General features: G+C 44.6%; 1 protein-coding gene across 1 annotated transcript in view; it reads right to left on the reverse strand.

Annotated features, from left to right (window-relative positions):
- The window catches only part of TF (transferrin), a 29233-nt gene continuing 8199 nt past the window's right edge, over window positions 1-21034 (reverse strand). The window contains exons 3-17 of the mRNA XM_080827120.1: window positions 20327-20435; window positions 19407-19583; window positions 18573-18720; window positions 17713-17768; window positions 16995-17176; window positions 16039-16216; window positions 14663-14817; window positions 12987-13077; window positions 12356-12394; window positions 10835-10993; window positions 7924-8068; window positions 6547-6611; window positions 3100-3284; window positions 1739-1928; window positions 1-203 (exon numbers count right to left, since the gene is read on the reverse strand). Coding sequence (XP_080683246.1) covers window positions 169-203; window positions 1739-1928; window positions 3100-3284; window positions 6547-6611; window positions 7924-8068; window positions 10835-10993; window positions 12356-12394; window positions 12987-13077; window positions 14663-14817; window positions 16039-16216; window positions 16995-17176; window positions 17713-17768; window positions 18573-18720; window positions 19407-19583; window positions 20327-20435 — 1914 coding nt within the window. The 3' untranslated portion in view covers window positions 1-168. The remainder of the gene's footprint in view (window positions 204-1738; window positions 1929-3099; window positions 3285-6546; window positions 6612-7923; window positions 8069-10834; window positions 10994-12355; window positions 12395-12986; window positions 13078-14662; window positions 14818-16038; window positions 16217-16994; window positions 17177-17712; window positions 17769-18572; window positions 18721-19406; window positions 19584-20326; window positions 20436-21034) is intronic.

Below are 21034 nucleotides of genomic sequence, written 5' to 3' on the forward strand. Positions count from 1 at the left end.
AAGTTTTTAAAAGATAACACCAATAATAATTTTTATTTTATGTTCTACAGAGGTACCACCGCCAAACTGTGAAACCGAACAAACCATTCAGGCCAGTGAGACCCAGAGGGAAGCTTATGGGTCACGAGAGCTCCCATCCCCATCTGGTGTGGCTCCATCTTTTGGATTTTAAAATCTGTGGAAAGTGCAGGCCTCCAGGAGTTCTGTGGGACAGAGAAGAGAGGTAGGGCATCAAAAACCTATTATATTTATTTTCTGTTGAGTGAATGAATAGTTAAGCCTGATATAAAAGCACTCAGACCCATTGGGGGTCTGATGGGTGGACCAGGCTGTTCTCCCAGTAGCCTTCTCCACTTGCCTGCACAGCTCCTGTGTCTTTCTGGGCAGTACCACACAGCAAGGATGGTAACATCGTTTCCCTGCCCTGTATCATCCCCTACCTTGTGTCTCATAGGCAGGGCTCCCACACCTAAATTCATGTAGCTGGGAGGAGCCTGGTAGGACTGTCCTCTCTGATCTCCTTAGAGAGGTGAGGAACTAATACAGCAAGCACCTAGAACATGCCAGTTTCCATTGCTAGGGGCTGGAGAAGGAGCAGAGAAGAGCAGAGCCAGACTTTCTCCCCTTATGGAGCATATAGGGTAGGTGAATGGAACCTAGGTGTTTACAGCAGTGGCTATGGGTATGCACATTCCTTACATTGGAATTATGGGACCCTGGCACAGACTTGCTGAATCAGTGTCCCCAGGGCCTGGGAATCAGTATTTTAAGGACCGTGGCTCACTTACATGCACACAAAAGTTATAGCACAACCTCCCTCCATCCACATGTTTTTCTCCTACATCTTCCAAATGATTTCAAGTGATTAAATGATGTCCAACATATTTATAGTGCAAAGGTGTGTTTTATTGTATTGTAATGCTTAAAAAAATGGTGTTCTAGATGAGCAGTAGGTATGGCAACTTTATGGTTATAAAACTTGTCATTGTTAAGCTCACAAGAGTAGCGCTATGTAAAAGAACTTTCTGCGATGATGGAAACTTTCTCTTTGCTCACCTATCTGGAGCTGCGTGTAGCCTTTGAACACTTGAATTGTGGCTGGTGTGCCTGAGGTACTAAATTTTTAATTTTGTTTTATTTTAATTAATTTAAATTTAAATTGTCATAGGTAATTAGAGGCAACTGTATTTATTAGATGATGCAGCTCTGTATAAAAAGGAGTTTGCTGGGGCGCCTGGGTGGCTCAGTGGGTTAAGACTCTGCCTTCGGCTCGGGTCATGATCTCAGGGTCCTGGGGTCAAGTCCTGCATCGGGCTCTCTGCTCAGTGGGAAGCCTGCTTCCTCCCCTCTCTCTCTGCCTGCCTCTCTGTCTACTTGTGATCTCTGTCAAATAAATAAATAAAAATCTTTTAAAAAAAGGAGTTTACTGCAGAGCAATGGGCATGGGCACATGCAGCTTCTTCCTTGTCTTAGTAATAATATGGAATTTCTTCATGTCTGAGTGGTTCATTACCTTAGTGCCCTGAGCCTGTGTCTGCCTTACCATCTACCCATACAAGTAGCCTTTCACACATGCTGGGATTACCGTGTTCTCTCATCATCTCATCTTGCCCCTTTCCGTTGTTCATCCCCGGAGGGCCACAGCCCATTCCTCCTTATCTACCCACCACCCAGAAATGCTCCCCCCTCCCTCCCCGTGTTTGCTTATCAGCTTCCACCATGCTTTCGCCCTACTCACTTGAGGTGGAGCACTGTCTCAGGTTAGCAACAGCCGTGACATACGCTGCTCCTAAGTAACTTTCGTATGTTGTGCTTTCTGGAAGTTTGGCCAAACATTTTGTGTCGTCCCTGAACAGAAGGTCCTTGGTTTCCGAGTGGAACAAACAAAACTTGCCCGAGCAGTCATTTCCATTTCCTCCAAACATAGCCTGTCAAATGGATGGAAAATGCATGAGGACCTATTCTCAGCGAGGAGCTGAGAATACAAGGATGGGGTTGAGGGGGTTAGAAGCTGGGAACCAGCCCTGGGACGAAAGGGAGCTGTAGAGGATGCCTCAGGGTGTTTCCATATCCTTCACCTGGCATTCACCCATTTTTGGCCCCAGCTTCATGCTTTCTCAAGGCCCCAGCGTCCTCTATAGGGTTCATCCTGGTCTCACCTCCTCTGGGAGGTCCCTCCCACCCACCCAGTCACTTCTTCCCCATTTCATTGGTTATGGCCTCGGGGACTGCTTCCAGGAAATGAGAGGACAGAAACGTGTCCCTTCCAAGTATTACTGTCAAAAAAGATAGTAAATGTGAGCTCCCGCCCCCAATGAGGGGTGGTACAGGTAGTTGTTAAATTTCATGTCTGACTGCATCTTTGATCCTATCCTACGAGGCTTAACTCTAGGCCTTGTAGGATTATAATGAATGAATGTAGGATTATAATGAAATGATGACTATGGAAAGTTTAACATCTAACACCTAAAAAATGTCCATTGACTGCTAATTATTATTATTTACCTTAAGAGGACCCACAAAGATATGCTATCTTAATTTAAAAAAAGAACAACTAATGGCAGGCAGGAAGCTGTTGTGGAGAGGAAAATGGTGTTTGTGGGTAGAGGATGCTTAGAATATTCAAGCAGCTCCCCTACCCCCACCTCCCTGGCAGTGCTGCCCTGAATTGATTGTTCTCCCCAGAGGGCAAGATCCCTGAGGACAGGGATCCTGTGTTTTTCTGGCTATTGGAATGGTTCTTGGTCTCTCTATACAAGAGAAATACAGTCCACCTTTCATGACGTATATCATGGAGGGCTGGCACACAGGATCACTCTCCTTCATTTTCAAAAAGGATAGAGGTGGAGAAAATTGAGTGTACCACAGAACAAGGTCAGGGTTGAGCAAGAAAGCAGAGGTGTGGACCCCATGTGATCCACATGGGAGCTAATCTCCAGCGACCTGGAGTTATATAAGTAGAGCTGAGCCTAAGAAATCCAGCCTCCCTATTTTAGTTTCCAGAAAGAGAATGCTTGAGTATGGGCTGCATTTAGCACTGAACTCCCCAAAATAATACCCACCCAGAAGAAAGAATGGGAGACCCTGGCTGGTCCATACCTGCTGCTCAAGTAATGTTTTGCTAACACAAGATGCCTTATCTTTCCGTGAGACCACAGCATGATTTGGGGCCTTGGCTAGGAAGCAGTTGTCAGCGTCGCTCACAGGCTTCCTACTGCCATCAGGGCACAGCAGCTGGAAGTCTTTTTCCTTCAGATTCTTAGCCCAATCTTCAGTGTTCCTTCCTGGAGACAGAGAAAGTGGGTCAGTCACAGCTTACAGCTTTGGTCAAGGTGCCCTCACTGAGGGGAGGTGACCAACCCATGGACTTGTGAAGGACCTGGGGCCATTGGCCAGCAGAAGTACACACACTGGGGTCACAGTGATGTGGAGAGGAAGAGACACTCACATCTACATAGGTCAGATTCAATTCACACTCAACCAGAAATTCCTAGCAACCACCTCTTCCAAACTAACTGCCCCACCTAACCAGGAGAAAGTGAGCTATATATTCTTGGATGATGTTCAAAAACATCTTCATTTCTACTGAACTCCAAAGCATCTGGACTTATTACTCTACCATATGAAGAATGTGACCCTCTAAGCAGGCTCATAATCTCTGTGCAATACCATCTGGCATTAGCAAGCAAAAGAACTTTCCCAAAGGCCCTTTTGCAAACTGGACCAGTGTTCTAAATCTGACACACTCATACTGGTTCTACATGAAAATGTGCTGCACATGCCTCTGTGCATACAGATCCACACTCTGTTCTTAGTCCCTAACTTCGTGATTTCTGTATTCTCTCTGAAAAAAAGAAAATCGCACCCATTTTCAGGGTTTCAGCTCCTTCCTCCTGAGGCAATTCTCAAATATGTCTTCCCAATTTTTAGTTCTTATCTAAAAGGCAGAATTGCAAATCTTTTTTTTTTACAAGATTCTTTTTTTTGAGGTTTTTTTAATTTATTTATTTGACAGAGATCACAAGTAGGCAGAGAGGAAGGGAAGGGAGAGAGAGGAAGGGGAACAGGCTCCCTGCCGAGCAGAGAACCCGACGCGGGGCTCGATTCCAGGATCCTGGGATCATGACCTGAGCTGAAGGCAGAGGCTTTAACCCACTGAGCCACCCAGGCGCCCTGCAAATCTTTTTCTTTATTTAATGCTCATTTAATTTTTTATCTGAGCAACTAATATGTGACTTCACTATCATAAAATTATGTATTATATATAAAATAAAAATACCTCTTTGCCTTCTCTCCTCAAATATATACTTAACAGTTTTAATAGAAAACTCCAAATTGCCTGTGCCTCTCCCACAAGTAACTTCATACATCTTTGCTCATCTTCTAATATTTCTCCTTCCCTTTCTTACCAGTCCCTCCAACTCAGCTCCTTCCAAATGAAACCCACCATCATTCTCTCCAAACCAATTCTGTTCCACTTCATAATGTAAGAATTTACTCAACACTATGTTGCATGCCTTCTGCAAGCTGCAGTGTTATTGGAGGAGGAAAACAGCTCACATACCAAAAAAAAAAAAAATATATATATATATATGGATATAGTTAATAATATATATAATATATAATATATCATGTGCTCTACAAAATATAATATATATAATATTTTATATTTTGTAGAGCATATTCTACATGTTGTGTGAGCCGAACCAACTTGGTGAGAACATATTCATTAGGGAGAGCTGGCTGGAGGAGGCATGGTTTTAGGCATGTAAGGTGTGTTACACGTACTGACCACTGTACTGACCACCAAGAGACTAATCTAGGCCTGACTGGCAGGGCATATGATAAAGTCCTCAACAGGGACAGAGGCTGTGAGAAGAGGAGTGGATTTTGAGAGAAATATGAGGAGTTTGGGCTTACAGAGATTAAGGTTGTAGTGCCAGTGAGCTTTGTACATAAAACGGACCACATGGCAATTAGAGGCTCTGGGATGTTATTTAGATGGGAGGTTAGGCCTCTGCTGTATGTTGCTGTCAGGGTGTAAGGCTTTTGGAGTCATTGCTGGGTAGAGAGGTGAAGCCAAAAGAAGCCCCACTCAGAGGAGTACCCAAAAAATTTTTTTTCAAGGGATAACAAAGAACCAGTCTTAGGGTAACACTCAGGTAGTAGGAAAAAAGACAGCCTTTAAAGGAAAAAGCAAAAATAATAGGAGAGAAGAAAAAAAAAATTAGCCAACACGGTATTCTTTCAAGTAAGCACTTAGCAGCTTCTGTGTGCCACTTAGTATAGTTAGTGTTGGGATATGAGGGAAAAAAAAAAAAGAGCTCAAAAGAGTTTCTGTGGCCACAGTTTATTACAGAATGAGATGAACTCAATAATGCTAGCCACACGGACAGAAGATTCTATTGTGGGATGGATGCCATCTGAGAAGGCTTCTCGGAGTGCTGAGCTAGTTCACTGTAGGTGAGTTTCCGGGAAGAGCTGAGTTGGGCGCAGGGACATGAGAAAGGAAGTGAGGTAATATCTGCCTGGGCTGTAGCGTGTTCTCTAAGCAGTTAGTGATACAGAGGGGGTAGGTGGAATGCTCATTCTTACCAACTTAAAAAAAAATTGTTTGGTATTTCAGTGTCACAGCATTTAATATTCACCCACTTGTTTTAGTACCCATTGATGCTTCTTGCTTGAAACAATTATTACTATATTATTTGCCAAATGATAGTTTTTTAACTTCATGATTATTTCTACATTTATTCTTGTTCTACAATTAGGAAGATCTTTCCCTTCACCTTCATTTGTTTAATCAGGATAGACTCATGTATTCCTATGTTCTTCCTACTTAATTCTTACTACCATTATTATTTCTTTTAGTGTTCAAGATGTCCCAGATCTGGCCAGTAGGAGGGCTTTAAAAATGGCATATCCCAACATCTTCAGCACAATGTTCCAGGCTCACCTTCATTTTTCTTGCCCAGCCCTAGAATCAGCTATTTTTCCAAGGGGCCCTGGCTCATCCTATTGGACAATGGGTCTAGAAACCAAGATCTTGGTGTTCATTCCCACTGGTGTACTATTGTCTCTACATGTTTTCAGGGGACCTAGAATTTATTTGGAATATATATTGGACCCAGACATATAGGAAATAGTTAAACAGGACCTTTTGGGAATAATTCACCCAATCTGAATATGGACTGTGAACACAGTGAGTATTAAATCCATGTTAGTATAAATTTCCTGATCTTAGTAATCACATTGTAGGTAGGTAAGAGAATGTCCTCGTTCTTAGGAAATGTGCTCTGAAGTATTTAGGGGAAAGGCAATGTCTGCACCTATGGGAAGGTTCCTGGAAGAGAATTCAGAACCACCAGAACCTCACGGTCCTCACTATTCTGTCTACCCCGATAAACACCTCTGTCTTTACTGAACAAACAGGTTGAGAATCAGAGCTCTGGAGCCTAACAGAGTCCATAACACATCCACAAAGACATCTTGAGCATAAGTGAGCCCAGCAACCCCAATTTGTGGGGACAGAGGAGCATGTGAATGTACCTTCAGTGTTCTGCATGACCGTCTGGTCTTTCACAAAGGCCACATCTCCCTTCTCCACCAGACACCTGCAGAGTGCCAGACAGGGAGAAAGAAGAGAGCCGGTCAGAGACACATGCGTCATTCAGGAGAGTCAGCTTGTAGACCCAGGGCTAACCATCCGATATCAGCAGTTGTGACTCCCATTCTATCACTAATCTTACATATTACTCATGTAAGTAATACAGACAAGAAAGACCTCCAGTTTGCTTTGTGGTTATGCAATCTCAGTTCCCACACACTGAATGCTAACTTCTGGCACAGTGGAGTTACAGCATTTCCCTGTCATCCATAGAGGTATTAGAGGGGCAGTGTTCCATTAAGGTGAGTCCCTACTCACATTCTACTTTGTAAAAATTGGAAACTTGTGGACTGTGAATTGCATTTGCACAAACTCACAAGGTGGCTCTAACTGGAGAATTTTGATAACCTTTGTTTTCTCCTTCACTACCGAGAAGCTCAAGTGCAATACCACTATCATTGTGCCTTTGATGGACTCCTGAACTACTAACACAAGTCTGGATCAGAAAAGACAGTTAAAAAGTAATAAGGTCGGGGCGCCTGGGGTGGCTCAGGAGGTTAAGTGTCTGCCTTTGGTTCAGGTCATGATCCCAGGGTCCTGGGATCAAGCCATATATTGGGGAGCCTGCTTCTCCCTCTCTCTGCAGCTCCCTCTGCTTGCTTGTTCTCTCTCTCTCTCTCTCTGTCAAATAAATAAATAAAATCTTTAAAAAAGGTAATAAGGTCATAAGGTGCACAGGTGTCTTTATAAAAGTAATAAACATCCCATGAAATAGAATTGCATTTGGGAATGTAGAAATCATGTTCTTTACTTTGTACATTCCCAGGTGAGTATGGCTGGCTCTAGGTTCCCCAAAGGTGCATGGAAGAGCATGAGCCAGAACCCTGACTCCTGTATTCAACTATGGCAGGGTTTCCTCACCAAGGCAATAGTAACATTTTGAGCCATGCAATTCTTTATTGTAGGGTGCTGTCCTATGCTTGTAAGATGTTTAGCAGCCTCTACCAATTAGATACCAATAGCACCCAACCCCATTTGATAATCAAAAACATCTCTAGACACTGCCAAAATTCCCCCGAAGGGGAAATCGTTACCTGTTGAGAACCTCTGATCTGCACTGTTCTGCCAGTCTGGAGAGTGTCTTGTAGGGGCTTGGATGCTCCTTCACACAGGCTTCTACAGATGATTGCTAACTGTGGCACCCTAATACATGTAAGACTAACAGGCTAGGAATGTAAGACTTTCACCTTAGTCCCTAAAAAGAAATCTTGTCAGGGGTGGGTTTCTTACTGTATTTGGGTCAGGGTTAAAATACTCACCTGAAAGCCCCTGTGTAGCCATAGTATCTCTCATGGTTATTGGGAAGACACTCCTTTCCTGGACCACTGGCCGAGCCAATACACAGAGCACAAAGACTGGAATTTCGCATAGATCCAGGGGCACAGCCTTCCTGGAAAAATTTATCTGTACAGAAGGACAAGAGGAAGTCAGCTTCTCCTGAGTCAATATGAATAGCCTTCATCTAATACATAACAGGTGTGTATGGCCCAGGATACGTGGAACATATTCAGTGACCTGCCACCAACTCAGGACCTGCCAGGCTGTAGGCTTTAAAAGGAAACTTAATTGAGGCTGGGAATAGAAGTTAGTAGACCATTATAATTCAGGTAGAGAGGATTCCATGGGCACCCTATAGTGTCACCATTTATCTAAAGAAAGAAGAGAGGGAAATTACGTAAAAATTGACTTAAAAGGGATAAAATTGCAAGTCTCATTCTGCAAGCTTGTGCTACTTATTTCCAGAAATTTCCTTCCCTTGCTTTTTTTTTTTAAGTTTTATTTATTTGAAATAGAACGAGAGAGAGAGAGCACATGCAGGGCTGAGGGGCAGAGAGAGAGGGAGAAGCAGGCTCCCCACCAAGCAGGGAGCCTGATGTGGGGCTCTATCCCAGAACCCTGGAATCAAGACCTGAGCCGAAGGCAGACACTTAACCAACTGAGCCACCCAGGCTCCCTCCCTTGCTATTTTTTAGAAGAGACTTTGCTAGAACTTTAAACTCTGAACTCAGTTAAAGGCTAGGGGATTTTACTCACAGCTCAATTGCTCTCCCATGGCTGTGAAATTGCCAGGAAGCTCAGAAAAGCAGAGATAGTGCCCTTGCTGGTGGGGATCCAGAGCTTTCTGGATATCACCCCAGCCGCATTTTGCTTCCTCTCATGTCAGAGAACACTCCAGTGCAGAAATCTGGTCTCATCTCCAAGTCTCCACACACAGGACTTGTCTGGTTCATAACTGTCTTTAGAGACTTCTTCTTTTAAAGCAGTTATACATATTTGGAAGTGGCAAGGAGGAAGCTGATGTAAATAACCATTAGAAAACATTTGTCTGGAGTACCTGGGTGGCTCAGTTGGTTAAGCATCTGTCTTTGGCTCAGGTCATGATCCCGGAGTCCTGGGATCGAGCCCCACATCAGGCTCCCTGCTCAGCGGGAAGCCTGCTTGTCCCTCTGCCCCTCCCCCAGCTCATTCATGCCATGTCTCTCTCTCTCCCTCTCTCTCTCGCTTACTCTCAAATAAATAAATAAAATCTTAAAAAAAAAAAAGCAAGCAAGCAAGCAAGCATTTGTCTGTGGTTAACTTACATGTAGACTTTTCATACCTGAGGATATTCAGAGGACATAAAATTAACTGATTTCTCATCCCTTTGAAGGGGTCTAGATGCTGGGCATTCTCTCAGTGAGACTGCCAAGACCTTAAAGAGATCCACACACTCACATTTCTAGCTCATAGGCTTAAAAGACTGGGAGGGATTGTCCACCCAACAGCCATTTGGATCCCCTGTTCCTCAGTAACAAAGACTTAGTTGTTTTATTCTTTTAATTTTTTCTCCATTATTTTTTATTGAGACATAACTGACATATAACATTACATTAGTTTCAGGTGTTCAATGTGATTTGATGTTGCAATATATTGCAAAATGGTCCCCACAATAGGTCTAGTTAACATCTATCACTATACATCATTATAAATTTTTTTTCTTGTGATGAGAACTTTTAAGGTCTACTTTCTTAGCAACTTTGAAATATGCAATACAGTATTATTAACTATAGTCTCCATGCTGTACATTACATCCCCAGGACTTATTTAGTTTATAGCTGGAAGTTCTTACCTTTTGCCCCTTCACCTATGTTGCCCGGTCCACCATCCCCCACCTTTGGCAAGTGTCAGTGTGTTCTCTGTATCTTTGAGCTTGGGATTTTTTTAGATTCCACATGTAAGTAAGATTATACAATATTTGTCTTTCTCTGCCTAATATATTTCACTTAGCATAATAGCCTCAAGGTCCATCCATGTTATCACAAATGGCAAGATTTCTTCCCTTTTTATGGCTGAATAAAAGTTTATTTTGTTTTATATGTATATAATGTATATAATATAATATATATATACATGTATATGTACATGACATTTTCTTTATCCATTCATTCATCAATGGATGGACACTTAAGCTATTTCCATATCTTGGCTCTAGTAAATACTGCTGCAATGAACACAGGGATGCATATGTCTTTTTTAATTAATGCTTTCATTTCCTTTGGATGAATACCCAGAAGTGAAATTGCTGAATCATATGGTCATTCTATTTTTAATTTTTGAACAAAGGTCAAAATAGGTGTGGCAGAGACATGCCCAATAAAAGATGACATTCCCGAACCTCTTTGACAACCAAGTGTGACTATGAGTCTACGTTCTGAGCAATGAAAAGTTCCTTGAAGTAACTGATTTTTATTTCCTGGATGTCTTCTTTAATACAATAACCACAGATGACGTATACTTCAAGTTGTCCTTATTCCTTGCTCCTGGAGGCTGCCTGAATCACAAACGTGAATGTCAACCATGGTTGACCTTGAAAATAGAAGCTGCAGGCTCAGAATTGTGGCTCAGAAAGAGATAAGGAGCCTAGGCTTCTAATGACCATATCAGCCAGGGACTGCTCACCTGGTCCTTTTCATGAGAGAGGAAAGTAAACACATATCTACTGAAGCCATATATGCAGCCAAAAAGAACCATTCTGATTCAGCTTCCCAACCCTACCATCTCTTTTAGATATCTCCCAAAATTTACTACTAAAGAGCCAGGGACACAGCATTTTATTCCATACTACTCTTTTCCAAGAACACCTCTTTCCAGCCTGGCCCTGATCACAGCATCCTCCCAGGATTCACATACCAAATTCACAGTGGTTGATCCTGCTGTAGAGCAGGCCCATGGGGATGTTCCAGCCCGCGGTTCTTTCTACTGCGGTATGGCAGGACTTCTTGCCTTGCAGATTGTTCCAGGTGAGGCTCTCATCTGCTGATGCCTTAACTACAGCCACAGCCTTATACCCTACAAGAAAGACACCAAAAAAGAAAGTATTAACACCCCTGGGCCCTCCAGAGTATGTCTGCAATCAAAGCCTGCCATCTGCCTGTGAAAGCAAAATTATCCTAAATCATTCCTTCTGTTTTTGAAAGGGTCTTCCCCAAAACTGAGATGAAGTACCACTCTGTCAGATGGAGATTATTCTGAACATTAAGAACAAAATAGTAAGAAAACATCATCATCAAAGGAATGGCTGGTATATAACACTTCCCTAAATTCATAAAACTATGAAAGTTATAAACTAGCAACTCACCCTTCACTGTGGAATATCAGAGGAGTGGATCCTGAGGAGCACGTGACTCCCAACATTTTATACAGTAACAATTAGGGAAGACTAGTAAGTGACCAATAAACTACAGGGACTATTCTGGCCAGGTATTTTGGGATATGGAGAATACAGGTTTGCACCAAAATAAATATATGAAGTAGAAATTCAAAATCAAGACAGCTGCCGTCTTTAGCAGAAAATACTTGTTGCTCCTTAACTGCAAATAGAAGATCAACCCATGATTTCAACTTTTTAAATGAGTTAATTCAGTCAACTATTTACAGCAGAAAACAGAGAAGCCTTATCATCCATGGAGGAAGAACAAGTCTTCCTATTTTTGGCCAAAGAGCCTGGGTCCTAGAATGATGGGGAAAAGCTAAGAGGTCGTACTAGGGGAAGTCACAAGGACAGACTTGCACACTAATGGCTAGGAAATGACCAGAGAGGTCTGAGCACTGGGCTCTGGGACCCAGTGATCACCTTGGCAAGATTTCCTATCTTGCTCCTGCCCCATCTTTCCAGATCCACCCCCTACAAGAGCACCAGCTGAGAGCCAGGTTGGTCTCGGTTCCTGGGCCCAACCCTGGCTGGGAGGCTTGGTAATTTCATGCTTCTAGACATCTGCGTGTATGAGCCTCTCTGCTCAGCCCTGCCAGGCACATATAAGCAAGACTCCCTGGCTGGTGTAACTCTCGTCTAAAACTGTGCAGGTTTTATGTAATGTGAAGGAGTTGGGCATGCTGGGGAGGGTGTGAACTTGCTTTCAGGATGTAGGAACCCTGACAACATGTAACCTCTGTGAGCTGTTGGTCCTCTTAGGCATCCTTAAAGGATGACAGTACCCACTTACACAATTCAATGAGAAATCCTGTGTGTAAGGCATGGCAAGTGTAAAAGAGTAACCAACATTATCAGTTATCATCTTTCTGTGGTTCTTTTGCATTCTAAAAATTAGTCTCTTCCATTACCTTACCTACTTTTGATTTGAATTTAAACATACCTTCCCCTTTCCCAAAAGCAATACAAATTAAACTCATGAGGTTACCAATCCAACTCACCTTCCTCTACTGTGCTGCTACATTGAGGGCCTTGAGTTTCTGGAGGAGAAAATGAAGAAGTCATTAAGCATATATCCTTTGGAAGTCATGCCATTCCCATGTGCAGCTCAAAATAAAAAGAACCAGGAAGACAATCTACATTTCACCAATTCCCAAACAGCCCAGGCTGTCTGGATTATACAAATTCACTTTTGCTCACTGGCCTCTGGAATTTAGCCCAAAATTGTAAATTTCAAGTTTCCTGCTCTGTTTGACCTCTGGCTACAGTGGTGCCTGCCAACTATACTTGAATCCCTGTACCACGGCAACAGAAGTGTGAATTTGGGAAGCAAGAAGACCTGCCAGGAATCCCAGCTGAGAATCCCAACTGTCCTCTGCAGAGGTTCCCTTTAGCTGGAACTTCCCAGTGCAAAGCCTCCAATCCCCCTGGTGGAAAGTGTGATGGAAGACTCTATCCTTCAAGACGACTGTGGGGATTAGAGATGAGAGAACCCAGAGTCTAGGAAGTGGGAGGTGCTAAGTAAGCAAAAGCTTTCTGGCCAATGTGGTATAAATCAGGCTATGATTTTCCCATTTCCTCTCTCCCTGGTGTGGAGGAAATAAAACACAGAGAGGCACCCCCTCTACTTACTGTAGTTCTCTGCCAGGACAGGCACGAGACCGCACTGGCCCGCTATGTAGATGAAGCCTCCATCCAAGCTCATGGCATCAGCCTCTCCTTTCTGCAAAGACACAGCACATTACAGCAGGTGAAAAGAGGCCATCTTCTGTCCTACCCACTTTTCCAACCATTTCTTTAAGGCAGCCTTCCCAGCACAGGCCATGAAGGCCCCAGGAGAGAGCAGGTGCTGTGCCAGACCCCCAAGGGTCTAGCACTGGGAATACCCAGCAGAGAAAATAAAATGTACTCTCATTTTCATCCAAACCATGATGAACTAAGGATTATTTTGGAGTACCTTGCTTAGTTTCTTCAGGAGCAAAGACCCACAGTTAGTCCTCCTGTTCTCTCATAAGATGCACTGTCCCAGAGACATTTCCACAACAACTTTCCGACACCAAGAGTTCTTATTTGTAAGACAGATGAGTGGAGTCAGGGACAGGGGGCTATGTCTGTGGCATAGAGCACCTTCTGATGGGGGCTCGAGCCCTGAATCAGGCCATGTGGATGAGTGCTCTTTCAGTGCTTGGTGTAGACAAAGTGTTAATGAGGAAAATACTCTCAAATGATCTATTTTTCAGGTTTATAAGCCCTGTTTTATGGAGATGCTTAAATTCCACAAGATTACCAAGCTTTCCATTGGGCCTAGAAATCTACTTTCTAGGAATACACCGTAAAGAAGTAATCAAATATGTGGGAAACTATTTGGATTAAAAGTACAAGTGCAAGTGTGATTCATACAATGTAAAACATGCACGTATAATTGATAACAGCAAAAAAGACGGAAACAGACTAAATGATGTTATAGATAATGTGGATAAATGGCTAAATAGATTGCATCACATCCACGCTCTGAAAGAGATTACATTAAAAGATCATGTTTTGGGGGTGCCTGGCTGGCTCAGTTGGTTCAGTGTCTGCCTTCTGCTCAGGCTCTGGGATCAAGTCCCGCGTCAGGCTCCCTGTGCAGTGGGGAGTCTGCTTCTCCCTCTCCGTTTCCCTCTGCCCCTTCCCCGACTCATACTTGCTCTCTCACTTGCTCTCTTCCAAATAAATAAAAAAAATAAATAAATAAAAGATCCTATTTTAGAAAAATGATTTGTGACATAAGAAAAACTAACTAGGTATCAGGTGCAAAAATATAGTAAATTGTGCATCTGATATGATCCCATTTTACAGGGTTTTCTCTGAGTTAGAAGATTACAAGTACTTCTCATTTTCTTGTTGTATCATTTAGGATTTTCAAAACTCTAAAAGCAAACATGGAATGATCTTGTGATCACCTAGCATCTTATGAATGCAAAGCTAAACTTCTACCTGCTTGTACAATCAGCAGCCCTGTCAAACCTGTCATGGCACACCATGGGTCTCAGGCACACTCACACCATGGTCCAATCTCCTGTAAGTGGACAAAGCTCAGAGTGCCCTCCACTGTGTGCTGACACCGGAAGGAAACAGAGCCCTAAGGAGCCCTTCAGATCCATAAGTTCAAAAGTACTGAAGCTTCCATGGGGCTGGGCTCCCACATGAGGGCAGGGTTCCTTGGGAACCCGGGTTTTTATATCTTTCCCAAGAACACTCCCTCAGCCTTAGGGACAGACAGGCAGCGGGGGCAGAAATGCTGCCCTATGGAGGCAGGAGTGACATACCGCGATCTTGGCAATACAGTCTTCAGTGGACTCTGCTGTTTCACACTCGATTTTCCCTTCACTGTTTACACTCCACTCATCACACTTGACCCTCTCATGGTGACCTATGGCACACCATTTCACCTTCTTGCATTCATCCCTCGGGGTATCTGGGCCTAGGACGTAAGAAAAAGAGCCAGATTTCAGATGAGGCCCCAGAAGTTCCTGCTGGTTATGAATGCTACTAACTGTCTCTATGAAAATGCTGGGATTTGTCAGCAATATACAAACAGGTCCCATTCCAGGAATTCATCATCTTAGAAAACAAAGGCAGTAACAATCTCTTTGTTGGCTTCTTATCATTTAGATATGGTTTACAATAATCTCTTCCTAGATGCCAACTTTCCTCCCAACCCCTCTATCCCTTCAGGCTGTTTTGGGTTTTTTTCTTCTTCTTTTTGAAATAGCACTTAACCACCTGGGTTGTTCTTACTTATGTGTTCATTGTTTTTTGTCTTCTCCCTGTGGAGAACATAAACTCAGCCAGGGCAAGGGCTAATGGCACCCTCATTGTTCAAAGGCAGTGCCTGGCTTATGGTCACTGCAATTAATGTCTGCTGAGTAAATGGCCATCTATTTGACTGACAGGCTCAGTTCAAGTCACTGCCTCAAGGAAGCCTTACCGCAGCTCTAGGAGCTATTTTTCTTTGTTTTCAGGGTCTCATCAGACCATGATATTTTGTTCTATTATGTTTGCTTTCCCTTCTTCTGAGCAAATCTCTCATTTTTAATCAGTCATTCCATAGAGTGACTCTTCATAGAACATTTATCTTCTCCGCTGGTGAGAAAGTTCCATGAGAGCAGAATCTAATATATGTTTGTCTCACCACTGCATGCCCAGCACCTAGCACAGTCTATGACTACATGATCAATAAGTGTCTGTTGAATGAATGAATGTAATCAAGCAAACATCCAATGACCCAAGGAAATTCGGGAGCAGGATCAAGCTGTCTAGAGCTCCAGCTTTGCACACATTGGTCATCATACTGGCAGCAGGTGTGCAAGTCCGTAGCAGTTGTATCCTATTTCACTTACTTTGTGCCAGCCTACTTGGCTCCACAAAGAGGGTAGGGCAGCCCTGATTTTCACAAGGAAAATAACACTAGTATCAATCCAAGTCATTTTAAGCATGAATTTCCTTCAATGCCTTCTGGTGATGTCCAGGCCCATCTCATGATGACTGACACCATTTAGCATCAGTCTGACACTAGGCAGCAAGGCAGGGCAGATAAATGTCAGGGTGGGCTTTCAGTACCTGGAAAGCGTCTATTGCTGGTCCTTGCCCCCACCAGGTTTCCAGGCTCCAAAATGTCACATGATCCTTTCCCAGTACTTACGCACATCTTCCCTTAGATTCCGAAGAGCAGTGACATAGTCATAACCCAGGTACAGCCAGGTGTCCATCTTAGAGGGAATCCTCAAAAGCCCTTGGGCAGAGTCCTTAAACAGCAGGTCCTTCCCCAAAGGTGAGCCGAAGAGCTGGAAGGCTTTAGATTTGTCTTTGCCATAATGTTCCTGTGTATAGTAAAACACAATAGTGATTGGCTACAGCAGCATGAAAGGCTGAGGAAACAAAAACCTCAGAAAATGAAATTAAAACCATGAAATTGTCAAGATTCCAGGAGAAAGGGCAATCAGACCTCCTTTTTCTCACCCAGCACCATCCCCATTCCCAGCCTTCTTGCAGTCATGCAGCAACCTATTTTGCGGAATATGTTTCTGTGCCTGTCTCCTTGGTTGGGCTGACAGCTCACTGAGTCTAAGAAATGCAGTCTCCTTCAGAAGCTGACACCGTGTGGTTACCACTTCAGCCCTTAATAGACAGATGGGAGGGCTGGACGAGAGAAGGTTTGCTCAGGGCTGGCATTCTGCTACTCTAGAGAAATAAACCTGGCTGTGTGTGTGGCTTTCTTGCAGTCAGGCTGAGAGGACATTAGGAAAGAGATCATTTCCTTCTGCAGAGGTCATGGAAGGCCTTATGGGGGAGGAAGTATTTGCCCTTGGCCTTGAAGTCCTGGTTTAGATGGAAAGAAACAGAACTAAACAATAAGGAGCATCTTTATGTCACTAGGCCAAAATGTAAGGATCTGACAGGCAGTCATGCAGGACTAGGTTCTGTATGACTCTGAGTCCCCACTGGGCACTTTTAAGCAAATAGATGAATGTGGCACAGTTCCCACTATGTCCTTAAAAAAAAAAAAAGTTATTCCATAGTGACAAAAGGGAATGTAGGCAAATGCCCCAAATCCAAGCAGGGACTATTAAGCAGAAGGGAGGATAGTGAATTCAGTACCTGGGCCTTGTTGAGAAGCTCCCAGATCAAGTCTTCCTTGCCCCCCACACTTCGGGCCACAACAGCATGGGAAGGGACACGGGCCAGGTGGCACTCCTTATATTTATCTACTGTCATCCTCTGCAAGGTGTCTGGGCAGAGCAGCCTATACTCATCCCGATCAGCTTCGTTTGGCAGGTTTTCTGGGGGAAGAAAGCCTGGATGAGCCAACTGCAGATAGGACAGAGTCATGAGCTGTAGTCTCTCTCCTCATCCCTTGCAATCCCAATGAATTATAGCATGTGCAAACTGAGATACCTAGAGCAAACACTGAGGGCCAGAGTACATAAAGGAACTGACTTGCTTGAGATCCCACAACCAGTTACAGGCAAGAAAGTGTCTGATGCCTAGTACAAGGGTAACTGCCCCATACTCCACAACATGTCTCATCTCAGCAGACCAACTTCAGGCCAAGTTCAGCCAGATGTGCCTCCAATCCCTTGCTGTGGCAACACTGACCAGAAAGAAGGGTCCCCATGTCCCGGAGTTTGAAGGATAGACAGGGCCTCAGGCGTCCAGTTGTAGACCCCATAGGTACACAACTCTGCACAACTAGAAACCCAAGCAATGATAAAGGAGGAATACAGTATGCTTATATGTGACCACTGTCCATGAGAAGGGGTACAGGGCAGGGGGGCCCACTGCCTGGAGGGAATTTGTAGATTCTCCTGTTACTTACCGAACACTGTTGAATGCTTGACAAAGGCCACATCCCCAGCGTCATCCATCAGACACCTGTGGGAAAAAAATACATTAAAAGGATTCCTGCATGGCAGGCCCTTCACTTCAGGCTTGAGGGTCTGTCTCGTCACACCATCCTGCCTGGGACAAGGGCAGAGACTGATGGAGGCCTCTATGCCAACCCATAGCTGAGGAAGCACTACGGGGCACTGATATACCACTAAGATGAGGAGGGGATGAGCTTATGGGAACTAGAAATCCCTTATCACATGCCCCACAGTAGCAAAAAAAGTCAATGAAGATATTTTAATAGAGAAAAGAGTTTTTAAATTTCTGAAATGGAAAATAAAGACACAGAGTCTCCTGAGAGAGGAAATGTCCCTCGGCTGACATCAAACTTTAGTATATAACCAAGGTGAAAGAGGGAGAGAAAAATCAGCCACATGAGCTGTCTGCACAGGGGCAATGAGGGATGGCCAGAGAGAGTGCATTAAACAGGAGACCCTGCCACAATAGAAAGCAGAGGGTCAGTCACTGAAGAATGGTTCAAACACTAGGATGTGCCTGTTTCCTTAGGCTCTGCCCAGTCCAGCAAAAGAACACACTGGGCAGGTTCCAGGGCTCTGGGGAGGTAGAAAAAATCTCCAGGAGAGGGGCTCCCTTGTCAAATGTCACATAAAAGGTATATGCACTGGCTTGGCCTGGAGAGTCTCAGCTGGATCACTGAGTCACTGTGAGGGCATTAGGCCTCTGGATGCCTCTTTGTAGGCTGGGCTCTGCTATGGGCCAGGTAGGGTCTCCCAGCCTGAGGACATTGGACAGTTTGGCCATCATGGAGAAGCAGCTGGTCTCACTCACTTGAAGGCACCTGAGTATCCGAAGTATGGTTCATGGTTAGAGCAGGCACACTTGTCTGTCCCTTTCCCCGCACACAGTTGACATAGTTTGGGAAAGACTGTCCGATCTGCACAGGGAACACAGCTGCCCGCAAAGAAACTGGACACCGCTGTTCAACATAAGACATGTAACACAGGTCATGAGCCACCCTGGGCACAAGCAATTATAGCTCCCAGTCTAGGGTTTTTAGGGAACAGAGAGTGACTAAAGGAAAATGAATATACCCAGTTTCAGCACACCCTTGCATATGTTCACTGATCAAGATCAAGGTTTTCCAAAAAGGGAGGAGTTAACCTTTGTCCTCCCACCACCCTCCCCAAGAACCAGACCTGTGCCTGCCATTGACCCAGTCCTGTCTCAGGTCACTGTCAGACTGGAACAGCTCAGAGAGAGGTCTCCTCTGGGAGTCATATCTGAGAGATGGGAAACCCAGGTAGAGTGGTGCAAGCCAAGTTCATGGCCAGCAGATCAGCCACAGATAGGAATGAACCCCAGGAAAGTGATCAGTAGGGCCCAGCAAACTTGGCCCTGACTGAAGCCCTCTGTTGGGCTTGATGGCCTTCCCCCCACTTCTCAGGATAGCCTTTGGTTGGGTGTTAGGAGCTCAGAAAAGAAGAAACTCAGCTGACACTTGCCAAGGGCTGCTGGTGTGGCAGAACTGACCAGTTTAAATCTGGTGTACCTACTCCCTCCACCCCCCAGACTCATCATACATGATCACCTGATCATGTCTGAGTGATCCCAGTGTGGCCTGTGTGGGCCTGCCTGATAGCAGTCACCCTCTTGCCTACTTACCCTTCTGAAGAGAGTCACGTGGCTCAGGCAGCTTCCAATAAAGTAAGCCCATAGGGATGTTCCATCCAGCAGACCTGCCAAGGCCTGTATGGCAGGACTTCTTGCCTTCGAGCTCATTCAGGTTGAAGTTACTGCTCTTCTTCACCAAAGCCACAGCATAATACTGGGTTTTTTGATCTGCAAAGAGACATGTGAATGAAAGACCCTTAACCTGGGCCACAGGGAAACATTGCTTATCACTACTGGATTCCTGAGTAAAGAAAGGGAATCCACAGGGCACATTTATGTTGGGTTGGCTCACAAAGGGAGAGAGATCAGGAAAACCTGCCTAGACTCGCAGGGGGAAGAAAGGACCACAAGGAGAACATTTACAATAACAGTCCAAGCAAACACAGGGGCAAGAAGGCTACATAAACATGTGGCCTAAATGCTTTTTGCCTACCATGGCCCTGCAGTGTGTCTGCCTACACATACCAGCCAGGCCCGCAAGGAAACTGGAGTTGTAGCGCAGAGACCACATTTATTCTAAGTACTTCCTGTTCCCTGACACAGGCCCAGGGACAGCTGGTTGCACTCAGAGGAGATGCAAGGCTGTTGGGGCTCCAGGTATGTACTGTGTAGCTCTAAACTCTAGTGGTTCAGGTCGGGTTGTGCACAGTCTGCTCTGTTTCTCCAGGGAGCCCATTTCACAGCCCAGAAGGTCAGTGTCAGGAGTACCAGTCCTCAACCATCCCAAAGCCCCAGAGGCCTTGAGTTGTGCCTATGGCAGATGATAGGGCCTCTCATTCCCCACTGACACCCAACGGGAAATGCTCATCAGTATTTAGTCTACATTAGCTGCCTGGGCAAGACACACTCAGCATCTACCAGGAGAGAACAAGAGCCACAAACTCTCTCCTGGGTCCCCAGGAAGAACTTACCCCCTTCTGACTCATAGAACTCTGCCACTACAGGCTTTAGGTTGTAGGGATTCAGGCCCGCCTCAAACACCAAGCCTGCATCCAGTGTCACAGCGTCTGCTTCATTTGCCTGTAAGATAACAGACCAGACCCTGATGAAGTCCTTACTTCTGAGGAAGGGCTACCTATACCCAGGCAAGTGAGGGTGACTGGCAGGGCTTCTTGGATCTGGGGCCAGAAGAACCCTCACCTTGGCCCAACTACGCATCACACCAAGGGTTTCGGTTGATGTCACCTCCCTGGTAAGGGGATTTGGCCATCATTTTCCTATTCCTCCCACATAGAGTAAGGAATGGATTATGTTTTTCTTTACCCTGGTAAGGAGTCTGGTTCTTGGCCCAGAAACCTATCTGTGATCTTTCAAGATCAACATGAATTAGAGGAGCTTTTCCTGGCAGACCTCATGGAGGAAAGCTGCCGTCCCAACCCTAGACTGGGTACAATGCACAAACACAACAGACACTGAAGAAGTTGCAACCATGCTCTTACATATATTTATACTGTGAGCCATATTTATACTACATATTCATACTACATTGCTTTCTTTGGTAACCTCTTTATCTTGAGCCTTCTGCTGAGGTCTTCCTCAGGCACTTTGTGAAGCCCTTCTTATGGAGGAGGGTAGCCTTGAAGACATTGTGTCCACTCTGATTCAGTACTCAGTACTTT

This window comes from Martes martes, assembly GCF_963455335.1.
Source record: "Martes martes genome assembly, chromosome: 1".
Classification (NCBI taxonomy): Eukaryota; Metazoa; Chordata; class Mammalia; order Carnivora; family Mustelidae; genus Martes; species Martes martes.